The sequence below is a fragment of the Rhododendron vialii genome, chromosome 4a (assembly GCF_030253575.1).
Source record: "Rhododendron vialii isolate Sample 1 chromosome 4a, ASM3025357v1".
Taxonomy (NCBI): domain Eukaryota; kingdom Viridiplantae; phylum Streptophyta; class Magnoliopsida; order Ericales; family Ericaceae; genus Rhododendron; species Rhododendron vialii.
The window spans coordinates 32,672,487-32,686,134 of NC_080560.1; the positions used below are offsets into that span (position 1 = coordinate 32,672,487).

At 37.9% G+C, this 13,648-nt stretch overlaps 1 protein-coding gene across 2 annotated transcripts; it reads left to right on the forward strand.

The window, feature by feature from the left end:
* Positions 1 to 9,098: 9,098 nt before the first annotated feature.
* LOC131322025 (scarecrow-like protein 9) lies at positions 9,099 to 12,401 on the forward strand. 2 transcript variants are annotated; one of them, XM_058353119.1, is made up of 2 exons: positions 9,099 to 9,275; positions 9,749 to 12,401. In XM_058353119.1, exon 2 carries the CDS (start codon positions 9,882 to 9,884, stop codon positions 12,132 to 12,134), a length of 2,253 nt encoding a protein of 750 aa, XP_058209102.1. In that variant the 5' UTR covers positions 9,099 to 9,275; positions 9,749 to 9,881; the 3' UTR covers positions 12,135 to 12,401. The 2 variants fall into 2 exon arrangements, with proteins under 2 accessions (XP_058209102.1, XP_058209103.1); XM_058353120.1 differs by having other exon boundaries at positions 9,108 to 9,197.
* Positions 12,402 to 13,648: the final 1,247 nt, after the last annotated feature.

The window sequence follows — 13,648 nt, forward strand, 5'->3', positions numbered from 1 at the left end:
TAGACAATTTTGGAACATTACATGAATGGATTAATTGAGTTAAGAGCTTAGCAACCACCCCTTTTAACTTCGAAGGTGGCTTTTTGACCTTTTTGGTCCCCAAAGTATTTCCGCCGTGCCACTTTGGTCCCCAATATTCCAATTGCTAACATTACATCCCCAAAGTATCAATTTTGTGTTTAAATGGTCCCTGCGGCTAACACCGTTCCTTCCCTCCGTAAAAAACCAAGGGCAAAGTTGGTATTTCACCTAAAAAAAGGTGTCGTTTGGTTGGAAACGGCTTTTTTGGTCCCCAAAGTATTTCCGCCATGCCAATTTGGTCCCCAAAGTATTTCCGTCATGCCAATTTGGTCCCCAATATTTCAATTGCCAACATAGCATCTCCAAAGTATCAATTTTGTGTTTAAATGCTCTCTGCGGCTCACGCCGTTCTTTCCCTCCGTCAAAACCAAGGGCAAGGTTGGTATTTTACCTCAAAACGGTGTCGTTTTGTTGGAAACATAGATTTTTCTTATTCATAATTCTCTTAAGGTTCTCATTGAAAACTTTAAAGTCAAAAAAATAATTATGAATCTTTAGGATAAAATGATCAAAAAATTAAGATCTTCGCACAAGTTCAAACAGATTGAAAATTTGAACACTTAATTTTTTTTACCATATTTTTTAATATATAAACAACCTCAAAAAATCAAGTGTTTCAATTTTCAACCCGTTTGAACCGGTGCGAAATTTTAATTTTCTGATCATTTTATTCTAGAGGGTCATAAAAACCAAAACCCCAGAACCCAGAGGACTAAATTGACGGAGGGAAAGAACGGCGTGAGCCGCAGGGAGCATTTAAACACAAAATTGATACTTTGGAGATGAAATGTTGGCAATTTGAATATTGGGGACCAAATTGGCATGACGAAAATATTTTGGGGACCAAATTGGCATGGAGGAAATACTTTGGGGACCAAAAAAGTCAAAATGCCGTTTCTAACCAAACGACACCGTTTTGAGGTGAAATACCAACTTTGCCCTTGGTTTTGACGGAGGGAATGAACGGCGTGAGCCGTAGGGACCATTTAAATACAAAATTGATACTTTGGGGATGCAATGTTAGCAATTGGAATATTGAGAATCAAAGTGGCACAACGAACATACTTTGGGGACCAAAAAAGTCAAAAAGCCCTTCGAAGGTTAATTAATACCATTAGTAAACGAGGGGCTCTTAATTATTGCTATTAATTGTACTAGTACCAAATATTTATTGTGTCAAATCTGCCCTTGTTCTTTGTTAGTATTTGTTTGGTTTTAATAATTTTAAAGTCAAGGATTGTGTCTGCTTTACACGAGATATAATGAATAAATTTATCATGTCAACTTCCTAAAACTTCGTACTTTTTGGTTTGTTTTTTTTTTTTGTTCGCATTGTTTGAATTTTTATTACATTCATGTTATATTTTCTGGATTAACATTCATCTTAAAAAGAGGAGTCTAATAAGTAAAACAATTATTATAAAAACAAAATAATTGCAATACAGACTAACAAATAGGTGATTTTTGTAGCTATACTATAGACTTACATAAGCTTTTATCCACATTTCTATATGTTATTTATTTTTCTCATTGAGACAAATGAATTCAGCAAATTACACTTGAAAAGCTAAATAAACAATTTTAAAAAATAAAAAATATTAAAAAAATACAAGTTAAAAATTTGGAGAGAATGACTAAGAACAAGTCTATACTATAGGCTACCAATTGCGTGAAACGATAGCTTGTCTAAGAACATAAATTTTATTTGTGTGGAGGGATACTATTGAAAATATCAAATCATCAATCACTGATGCATTTAATGTTGTTTACCTCCCCAAAACTAATGGTTTTTGTTGGTTACAGAATAATTAATGGGGGCTATAATAAATATAAATTTACTGCATTTATTATGGTTAAACTAATGCCCAGGGGCATTATTAGCATGACCGTTTTTCAAATGCATTTGTATTTTCGACCCATATGAATGCAACGAAAGTTGTTACTACGATTGCGAAGAACAAAGAGGGTGGCTGTAGTGTTGTCTTTGCTGCTGCTGGTAGATGTGCTTTCACTTATACGAAAGAATTAAAAGTGCGCCAAATTTGTACCCGGTAAGGAATGGAAACAACATAAATCATCATCTCTCTCTTATCCACATATTCATTCGATTGAATTACAGCACCTTCACAAGTCCAAGTACCTCGAACAACACGGACATCCATATGTCTAAGCCGAACAAGTATATACATGCATGATATTATGTTACCATAAAACTTTGCTTCTGAATCCTATATAGTGTGACTTCGAATGAGAATTCCCTCTCTCTAATGCAAAACGAGGCCCACCATGGGTCCCATGTTGATAGCTTTCTTTATCTTCCTTCTTCCTCCTTATCTTTCTGGTGGTAACATTTCGCTTCAATTTCAAGGACTATGCATAGATCTTCACAGTTCAAATCACAATGTTGCTATGAAGTCGTGGAAATCTTTCACTCTCTTTGCCCACACCAAAAGATGAGGTTGTTATGATATCATAAATCTGCAGCCTTCACCGCTTGAAACAGGAGGAAATATAACTTTTTGTTGGGTGACAACAATTCAGATTTATATGCTATGTTTTTCAGTTTTTGAGTTTTTCCTTCTCTTAGTCCAGTTGATACGAGAAGTTTAAGCCAACAAACAAAGGCATCTAAGTTTTGGTAGATCACAGTGAGATTCCCTGATGACTCCATGGAGTTTTGTAGGTTGCATCCCCTTACATATCCCTTCTTTATTAAGTAGTACCTACTGGTAAGGGGAGAGAGAGAGAGAGAGAGAGAGAGAGAGAGAGAGAGAGAGAGAGAGAGAGAGAGAGAGAGAGGTTCCGAATTTTTGAAGGGCCATCATGCCTTTTTCTAAAACCTAGATCCGTGAACTAACACTCTGACTTTATAGTCCATCCTCACATCCACCCCAACTTGTGTAGTTATCCTGGTAACAAAGAAAAGACTGAGGAAAATAAAACTCTCTCGACACATGGAACTCCCTTGACACTCACTATACAAAACAAAAAACGCATACCTTTTACATAAAAACATGGCTTTGTATGTCCAAGTGAAATGTCATGGGCCTTCGTGTTGTTTTCCTCGGTATTTGAGCTGGTACTCAAACTACTTACCAACTAAACTGGCAATTGTTCTGATGCCGCGGCGAAGCAGGTCTGGAGAGTTGCTGAAGCTCCTAAAGATGACAAATTTCAGTACACATATTTTGCACACAAGATAAATAGCTAGCTTGGACACTGCGCAAGAAGTTACTGGCGTCAGATTCTCGCTTGCGTCCTGATAGATATGCACTTGAGAAGGGTGATTTGTCCAGAGCTCAGAAAAGAGCAGGTCTCTCTCTCTCTCTCTCTCTCTCTCTCTCTCTCTCTCTCTCTCTCTCTCTCTCTCTCTCTCTCTCTCTCTGTGTGGACTTTTGCCAAAAAGGTAGGCAAAACTGTCTCTGAATGACCCTTAATAATACCAACCCTTCCCCTACCTCATGGCCATTAATTCCAAAACCCTAATCACTACATATAGCCACCAAGAATTCCAGTTCATTTTGAATATCCATCAAGCTCACTCTGGAAATTTAAAATTTAAAACCAAAATTTCGCTTTACTCATGTAGGAATCTCCAGTCCTCCTCTACTTCATATACAACCCTACCCCTGTTAATTTTTTTAAACAACTTGTGCATGTAAATTACCGGACAAATTTCCTATCCTTCTTGTTCGTGTATGTTGTGTGGTCTAAGGGTTCGTGTATGTTGTATGTTCGTGGTATGTTGTGTCATTGTGTGGTCTAAGGATTTGTGTATGTTCGTGTCCGTGTGTGTTTTATGATGTAATTCTCTCTTGGCTGAATTGTTTATTTCTCTGATTCTTTGGAAGTCGAATGGAGCCCATTTTCATTGCATGCTCTTCAAATTTGGAGTTGTCACTTTGTTTGGGCTGGCAAGTGATGATGAAACTATAGTTTTGAATTTGATTGTGTCCATGTGTTTGCAGACTGGAGGAGAGACAGAGACCTGAAAAAAGAATTAAAGAGACGAAGGGCCTGCAACATACTCCAAGATGGTTCGACCTGACCAGTGAAATTGCTCCTACACCTTGGGGTGAATTGGAAGTATATCATTACAATGGCAAGTATGATGAACATCGGGCTGCCATGGATGGCTCAGGCGACATTGAGGAGATTGACATCAGATCGACAGAGTTCAATCCCTGGCAGTTTGGAAACTTGGCTACAGAATGAGAGATGCATCTTGTGTTTGCCTGTATAATTTTCTTTTAGCTTCTCCATTTTATGCCAATTGGCTCTGATTTTTTTTCAGTTAGTGTGTTTGAATTTTTCTGTAGCAACCTTGCATCAAGATGCATCTTCCTTAACGTCGGTTAAAAAAGATTACGTGCGTTTGTAGTTTAAACAAGTCAGTTAAATAGAAGGGTACATGAACTTTCATAGTTGGTTCATATCCAATCAAACATATTGAGGCCCCGTTCCAGAACGGGTTTAAGTTCTTCTTTTTTGTCTAATAAGAAGGGTTGTTCCACAAAAGGGTGAACAATTACTTATTTTTTAAGAAGATAATTTCAAGTTCAAAAATTATGTGCTTACGCAAATACTTTTCCTATCAATATAGATCTTATTTGATAGATCTTATTGAGATCTTTAATACGATGCAAAAAAAAATTAAAAAATTATTTTTCATTTTCGTTATTTTTGAGTTTGAAAATGTGAAATAAACTGCTTATTTAGGTTTTGTGAAACAATCCTTCTTATTTTTCTTTGAGAAGTTTCAAAATAAGTACTTATTTTATAAGAAGGTTTCTGGAACGGAGCCTGATTCTTTTATGCATCATTGCTTTGTACCCTTTTGTTGTGCTTCACGTGCAAGCCACTTAAAAGTTACCACGTGCTCCACTAGAGGTCAAATTTGAAATAAACCGCACTTAAAAAAGTGAAACTGGGGCCGATGAGGTGAATAATCATGCATTGCTCATGGAATACCGCCAAAGTTGTGTTTCGGGAGCCTTCTCCTAGTATATAGGTTCCACTATCAAGTGTGGGCTCTCAGGTGTCAATGGCATGTAGCATTATGTGACGGTGCTCTAAAAGTATTGAATAATCGCTCCAATTTTAGAGACCAAAACAGGACACCATAACCTAAACAAAAGTGTTAGGGTATAAGAAAAGAAAACATGAAAGCGTTCAAAAAATTGGAATGAACGGTTTAGATCTACATCAATTGGAGATCGAAACAGGACACCATAACCTAAACAAAAGTGTTAGAATACAGGAAAAGAAAACATGAAAGTATTCAAGAAACTCGAATGAATGGATTCACATTCTAGTTTTCTTGACACTTCTAAAAATTACTCAATGCACTTGGACCACCGCCACATGGTATTTCATGACCTTTTTCCATCACATATTTGGTCAGTGTCAAATACAAGTGTATGTCACCCTCTTGTGTGTTGTGAAGAGTGTTTGAAGCTGGGCTTTGTTCGATTTAGGTTTTGACGGAGATTATTGAGAACAATAAAAAAAAATAGATATAAAAAATTTATTAGAAATCGTGTTCCGAAATTTTGAGACTTTAAAACAAAAAAAATAAAAAAACAGTCTCGAGTCTTTTCCAACATGACGCGTTTCGGTTCTCTGGGTGGACTTGACTTGATAACAAGACAACCTTACCCGCGCTTTCCATGAAGTGAAGTGGACTCAACGTGTGGTGCCAACAATGAGTGGCTTTGTGGGCTCTTATTTTTAACATTTTGCTAAAATTCCACACATTATATTTGTATCCTTTTCTGGGGTGTAAACAGTCAAGTTTAGCTGAGCTTCTTAGTGTTTGAGCTTGGTTCCTTTAGCAAACGAGTCGAGCCCTTGACAAGTCGAGCCTAGCTAATTTACTTAAAAAGTCTCTTTAAACGAGCCGAGCCTATACTAATGAGTCGAGCTTTTGGGGGCCGAACCGAGCTTTTAAGTGTTAAGCTCAGCTTGTAGAGTAAGCGAGCCGGAAATTCGAACTCGATTACTAAACAAATCGAGCCGAGCCACGAGCTACTCCTGAGCAGTTCAGTTCGTTTGGAGGCTTGCTTTCTCATATTGTTTGTTTATGTACGAATAATTCAATTTTTAAGGGACCATGTAATTAATGCAAATTTTTCGTGGAAAGTTCACTTGAGATTTTTTTTTAAAATTATTCACGACAGTTAGTTTGTGGAAATTTACAACTTATTTCTTTAACTTTTCAGTGAGACTAAACAGTTGAGACACCCCAAGATAGAATATGGAGCAAACAAAAATAGGACAGAGAGAGTAAATTATTTCGCATATAATCATATAAATGTATGGATATAGTGGTGCAAATAATTTTACAAATATTTCTAGATTTCACATCACTTGCCATTAGTTTTACATCACTAGTAAGACCAATTCTACTCGTTGGTGTCAAAATGAAATTGCGAAAGTTATTTTAAGCTTGCTACAGTGTCAATAAAATATCACTGTTGCACTGATTTAGTATAATTCTAGCACAATCCCAAAATTAGGCCATTGTATTAAACTCATCTCTTTTTAAGATTTGCATCAAGGGGATTGGATGATGTGACAAGTTTGGCAATTACCAAAATTGAAGCCAAAATTCGGCATCAAAATAACGTTTCCAAAATTTTAAGATCAAAATTGGCACAAGGGTGGAGAGAGTTTGGCATTTTTGATGTAAAAAAATGATAATTCCGGCATGAGATCCACCGCAGGGTAGAATTGCTCTAGGAGAGCATGTGCATTGTGCATATATAGACGTGCATAGAGACGAACAACTGTCAATTATATTATTTGTATTTTGTAAGTTTAAATACATTAATTATTCATGGAAAAGATTAATCTTAAAAGTAGACCTATGATTTTGATTATCGAGTGTTTAGGTTTGCTTAAGCGCACTTCAACTAACCTTGGAGAACAATAAATTCACTGTCTGCTAGCGAGACCCCACTTAAAGCCGGACAAATACCCCATATGAATTGGCCTCAAAAGAATTAATAGAACCTGAAAGGTTTAACGACAAACATATTTTTAAAAAGAGACTGTTCATTTATTTAGCCAAATTTGATCAAAAGCATGCAATCGATCAATGGGGCGGTTCTGTGAACAACTAATTAGACACCTAAAAAATATCTCATAGTTTCCGATCAAATTTTAATGATCCGAGCCGCTCAATGTGATCAGAACGTGATGTTAAGGGTACTAGCGAGAAATCTAGCAAAAAAAAAAGCCGAGAATGGCTTGATCTGAGCAGTTTTTAACTTAGATTTGATTAACGGTTCAATTAAAAACTGCTCAAAACAAGCACTTCCCAGTCATATTTTTTTTCTAATTTCTTACGGTCATGCTTAAAATCACATTCTGCACATATTGAACGGTTCAGGTCATAAAAATTTGATCGGAAACTATGAGATTAAGATTTTGGGTGTTTTTTTAGGCATTTAATTAGTTGTCCGGGGAATCGTCCCGATCAACAAAATTGTCTTTTTCCCTCATAAATGATTAAACAACAACAATACGTGTTCGATAAATGATCATGCAATAGCCAATGGGCTTTAACGTAGTTGACATCTTGTGATTCTTTTCTTGTGGGAGGTCGGAGTTCGAGTCCCATCGTGAGAGTTTGGGATTTAAGGCTATCATCTATGAATAGCCTCTGAAACCTCTCGTAGATTAACCTACTAAGGCTTTGTTCAGTTAAGGTTTTTATTTTTTTAAATACTTATTTTTCGCTTTATGAGACAAATCATTATCTCATAATACATCATCTTCAAATAGTACTCCCTCTTTCCCCATTTTTAGTTCCAATTAACACTTTTTGCTATCTGAAAAATATTGTTCAACTTCCAAACCAAAAGAGTTATAGTTAATGAAACTTTTATTTTATCCTACTATACTTTTAAATCAATAGTGCTAAATAAAATTTTAAAAAACATTGATTGAAAGGTAAAATAGAAAAATGAGGTGATTAAACCTGAAATGATTATATTCCTTTATACAATTGGAATTAGGGGTGTGCAAAAAACCTGTGACCCGACCCGACCTGACCCTAAGGGTCTCAGATGGGGCCGAACATGTGGTTCGGTCGGGTACGAATTTATTTTTTGTAAAAAAATAGTTTTCAGTTCGGGGCTCGGGGTGCTGTTTTTCTTACCCGACCCGACCCAAACCGACCAATTCATATAGATTAATTCGGTTTTAGTCGGATCCGACCCGACCCAAAAAATCGGGCACGCGGACAGTTATTCCCACTTGTTCGGTTTGGGTTCGGGGCCAAAAAAAATTGATGTCCAACATGTCGGGTCGGGTTCGGGGCCGAACCCGATCCCTCCAACCCCTGCACACCCCTAGTTGAAATCCCCAAAAGGAACTAAAAATAAGGACGAAAGTACTTATTTTAATTAGCGAAACGGAACTAACACCCCATTAACCCGTTGATGCAATATATATTAGAAGAAGAAAAATGATTATGCAGTGCAAATGAGGACCGACCGTTAGTCAAATTCTGATTTGATTTGCCGTTCGACTGAATAAATAAGCCATTAAGCTTATTTTTTTGTTTTTATTCAAAAAAAATTCACATTTGTTAGTTTTTCATTAATTTTTTAGAGATTATTGCTTTGTCATGACGAAAGGAATCTAAAAAGTAAAAAATTACGATCGAAACCTAATTTATTTAAATAAAGACAAAAATAAGTCAATAAGCCAATTTTTTCGTCTTTATTAAAAAAAAATTAGATTTCGATAGTAATTTTTTACTTTTTAGATTCTTTTTGTCATGAAAAAGTAATAATCCCCACAAAATTGACAAAAAATTAACAAATACGGAAAAAATATAAATAATAATAAAAAAATAAGCTAAATGGCTTATTTAGCTGAACAGTCCGAGAAATAGTGGGAGGGAGAAAGGCGCCCCAAACGTGACCCGCATAATCTGGGTCGAACTTACCAGCCTAATCAACGGCTTGCCCCTCTCCATCTCTCTCTTAAAAATGCTTTTATACTCCATAGTGCAAATAAACACCTTCACAGCGGATCAAAAAAAAAAAAAAAACACCTTCACACACACGCTCTCTCTCTCTCTCTCCTCCTCGGGTTGCTGCGAGGTGCGCTTTTTCATACTGTCTCTATGTAGGGAAGATCTTTTGCAGTTAATGACTGGGATTCTTGAAGCTTTTTATTTAGTACGTATATTGCTTATTTTTTCTTTTTCATGTTGTATTGGAGAATTTTTCATTTGCTTACTGTCTATTGATCTGAGCCTACATATTATCAAGTTGCACTTCCATTAGTTTCTGAGTCCCTAGTATTCACCAGTCTTGTTGATTCAGCTACAGAGCTAAGTTTTCCCTTCTAAGCGCATCAGGGGGTTGCAAATTTTCTCTCTTTTTTTTTTTTTTTGGTTAATATAACAAAAGATTTACTTTAGAATTTGAAACCCTTTTTTATTCCACCTACAGAGCTAATTTTACGTGCATCAGGAGTTGGCAAATTTTTTTTTGAATTTTTTTGTAGATTTTGGAACCCTTTTTCCTTTCCAGTCTTGCCGTTTTAGCTACAGAGCTGATTCTAGCTTTTTGGGGTTTGCAAAATTTGTTTCCTTTTTACCAAGCATGTCTTACTAGATTTTTGGGTTCATGTTTGTGTGTTGAAACAGATACCTGAAATATACTGGATTTGGGGATTGAGAAATTTGCTTGTTTGGAAACAAGACTAGGCCAGAAGTGTGTTGCTTATTTCAAGAAATTGGGGGTGTTAGTCTTGACTGTTGGTAGATTATTTGTGAGATCATGGCAATGGATCCACGGATTAGTGGGTTTTCAAGTTCCATGACTGGAATCCCATGTCGAAACCAATCTGTGTCTTTTTACCCGGATCGGAGCCTAGCATCCGGATCTTGTATCGAAACCACCTTTCTAAATCACAACTTTGGAGGGATCGAAATCCCCTTTGATCCCTCACCGAGTGATGGAGTCCCGAGCTCAACAGTGACTTCTGAGGATGATTCTCAGGAGGACTGCGATTTTTCAGATGCTGTTCTGAGTTACATTAACCAGATGCTCATGGAGGAAGATATGGAAGACAGGACCTATATGCTTCAAGAATCACTAGATCTCCAAGCTGCAGAGAAGTCATTCTATGATGTCATTGGGAAAAAATATCCTCCTTCCCCGGAACCAAACCCGGCTCTTTATTTTGACCAAAACAGCGAAAGCCCTGATGATTGTTATGTTTCTGTGAATCACGGTATTTGTAGCAATTACTTGGTTGCTGATCCACCCTGGTTTAACAATCTACCTGACCATAGTTCCTATAATGTGAAAACTCTTCCTGATTATAATTGTGCTCAATCGTTGGTTAGCTCATCTAGTAGTTTGAGCAATGGGATCTTGGACTCTCCATTGAGCCCCCTTCAAATCGTTGATTTGTATAACGGGAGCCAATCTATTTGGCAGTTCAAAAAGGGGGTCGAAGAAGCGAGTAAGTTTTTAACGAAGGGTAATGAACTGCTAGTGAATTTTGAGGCCAATGGGATGTTGTCATCTGAGGAACTAAAGGGAGAAGATAGTGAAGTGGTGGCTAAAGTGGAGAAAAAGGAGCAGGGAGAGTACTCGCCTAATGGGTCGAAAGGGAGGAAGAATCTTTACAGAGAAGGTGATATTGATTTAGAAGAAGAAAGAATTACAAAGCAGGCAGCAGTGTTTTCTGAATCTCCTCTTCGGACGGAGATGTTTGATATAGTCTTGCTTTGTGGCAGGGGGAAAGGTGAGAACTCATTGGCAGCTTATCGTGAAGCCTTGAAGAAGGAAACAAGCAAGAAAATGCAGCAGAATGGGCAGTCGAAAGGGCCTAATGGCAGTGGAAAGGGTCGTGGCAAGAAACAAAAGGGGAAAAAGGAAGTGGTGGATTTGAGGACTCTCTTGATTCATTGTGCACAAGCTGTTGCTGCGGATGATCATAAGAGCGCAAATGAATTGCTCAAACAAATCAGGAAGCATTCTTCTCCGTGTGGGGATGGGAACCAGAGATTGGCTCATTGCTTTGCCAATGGCCTCGAGGCGCGTTTGGCTGGCACAGGTAGCCAGATTTACAAAGCCTTCGTGAGCAAAAGAACATCTGCTGCTGATTATTTGAAAGCATACCATCTATATATTGCCTCATGCCCCTTTAGCAAGATTTCGAATTTCATTTCGAACAAGGCTATTAAGGTGAAGGGAGGGAATGCGATGAGGATCCATATAATTGATTTTGGTATTCTCTATGGTTTCCAATGGCCTACCTTTATTCAAAACATGGCAAAGAGAGAGTGTGGACCCCCAATGATTCGGATTACGGGAATAGAGTTTCCCCAACCTGGGTTCCGCCCCGCAGCTGGAGTTGAGGAGACAGGGCGGCGTTTGATGGATTATGCTCGGACTTTCAATGTCCCGTTTGAGTACACCGCCATAGCAAAGAAATGGGATAGCATCAGGCTTGATGATTTGAAAATTGAAAAGGATGAGTTCCTTGTTGTCAATTGCTTGTACAGGGCCAAGAACTTACATGACGAGACTGTTCTTGTTGAAAGCTCTAGAAGTATCGTTCTCAATCTGATACAACAGATCAATCCCGATATTTTCATCCATGGCATCGTCAATGGGGCCTACAGTGCCCCTTTCTTTGTTACCAGATTCCGGGAGGCTATGTTCCATTTTACGGCACTATTTGATATGCTTGAAACAAATGTGCCTCGCGATCATCCCCAGAGGATTCTCATTGAGAGGGAGATATTTGGGAAGGAAGCTATGAATGTTATAGCGTGTGAAGGGTGGGAAAGAGTTGAGAGGCCAGAAACGTATAAGCAGTGGCAACTCCGTATTTTGCGGGCGGGATTCAGGCAGATCCCTTTTGAGCGGGAGATTGTGACGAGGGCAACAGAAAAGGTGAGGTCTCGCTACCACAAGGATTTTGTGATCGCCGAAGATGGTCGGTGGTTGCTGCAGGGATGGAAAGGCCGAATCATTTATGCCATTTCATGTTGGAAACCGGTTGAGCGAACTTGAAATGAATGCATGCTTTACTTAGTACTGTGTCCTGCACTTTCTCGCTTATTTGCAGCCCTAGTTATCTTACCTAAAGTACATTTTTCCGGTTAAATCTTGTTTCTTTCTTTGTATTTCTCCCTTCATTTATTGCTTGATTTATTTTACTTGCGACTGAACAGTAGCTGATTTTGATACTCAGCTGCTTATCCTTCGTTGCCACGAGAAGGCTTAGTTGGTTGTTCTGGTGGTTGATGCACACTTGCTGCAGTAAATTGTCTTGCACTTTATCGCTTGTGTTAATACTCACGATTCAATGGGTTTTGATAACGATATAGTCCTTTAACTGCATCCTGTGATGACTTAAATTATAGAACCATGTATAGGGAAGCTCGGTTACAGTGACGTTACACATTGCAATGCAATTAATAGAGGCATTTTTTTTTTCATCATCTGTTCTTGTTGCAATCTCTTTCCCCCTCTCTGCGCAAGTTCACACTGATGAATAATGTGTTGTCTTGTGTCAAGTAATGCTGCGTGTTTCAGAAATGGAAGAAGTGTCAAAACTTCAATATAGCAGGATGTGCTTGTATCTTTGTTTTGGTTTCTCGCAATCTGTTTCTAAGGTTATTCTTTACTTTCATGTGCCTCGGGCAGCAACATAGGAAAATGACCCTTGGGAGATCAGGGGAGAATGACCCCTGGGAGCTGGGGTGATAAACGAGCCAAACGAGCCAAGTAGGCAGTTGATTAAACTTGGTTTTAAACTTCAAAAGTATGTGCAAGCTTGGCTTGAAAATCAAGTAATTTTATGTGTACATTTTTTATGCTGCCAATACTGTGGCTAGTTGGGAATGTTTGTGAACGCATCTACGGGGTGTTTGGATGGGGCATTAGGCCCCTGATTTGGCTGCCAATACTGTGGCTTTCGTAAGCGAATCAGAGACCGGTTCCAGCACCTCTCTGTATATGTGAAATTTTTTACTTCTTGAGGTTTAAATTGCGTTATCTTCTGTGTCTGCATTCCTACTGTAGCCTTACTTTTATTATCTACACTCCAACTGTAGCTTTACCTTGTATCTCTTTAACATATGTTATGTGAAACACATGATTTCTGTCAAAGAAATAATTTTTAAACCTCGATTCTTCGACAGAAAGTTGTGTTCCTCGTAACATGTTAAAGAGATTATTATCTTATCGCAATGCTAATCGCACAATTGTGCTTCAAAATTTTGATATCTCGAGATTGTGATATATTGAATGCCTTGTGATGGACTTGGGACGGGAAAAGATTCTCTCCGATCCATGAAAATGGAATTGTCAGTCAAGTTGGCCCGTTTGTAGGCCATTTCCGGACCTATTTTTGATGATTCAAACCGTTCACATTATAAAGCTCATTGATAACATCAACATTTAGGAATACATTTGTCTTGAGATTAAATGGGTTTCAATTCGGTGTTGTAATCTTGCCATGTTCTAAGACAAAGATGTTCCGAAATCATATCAAGCAATATCCGATCAACCTGATTTCAATA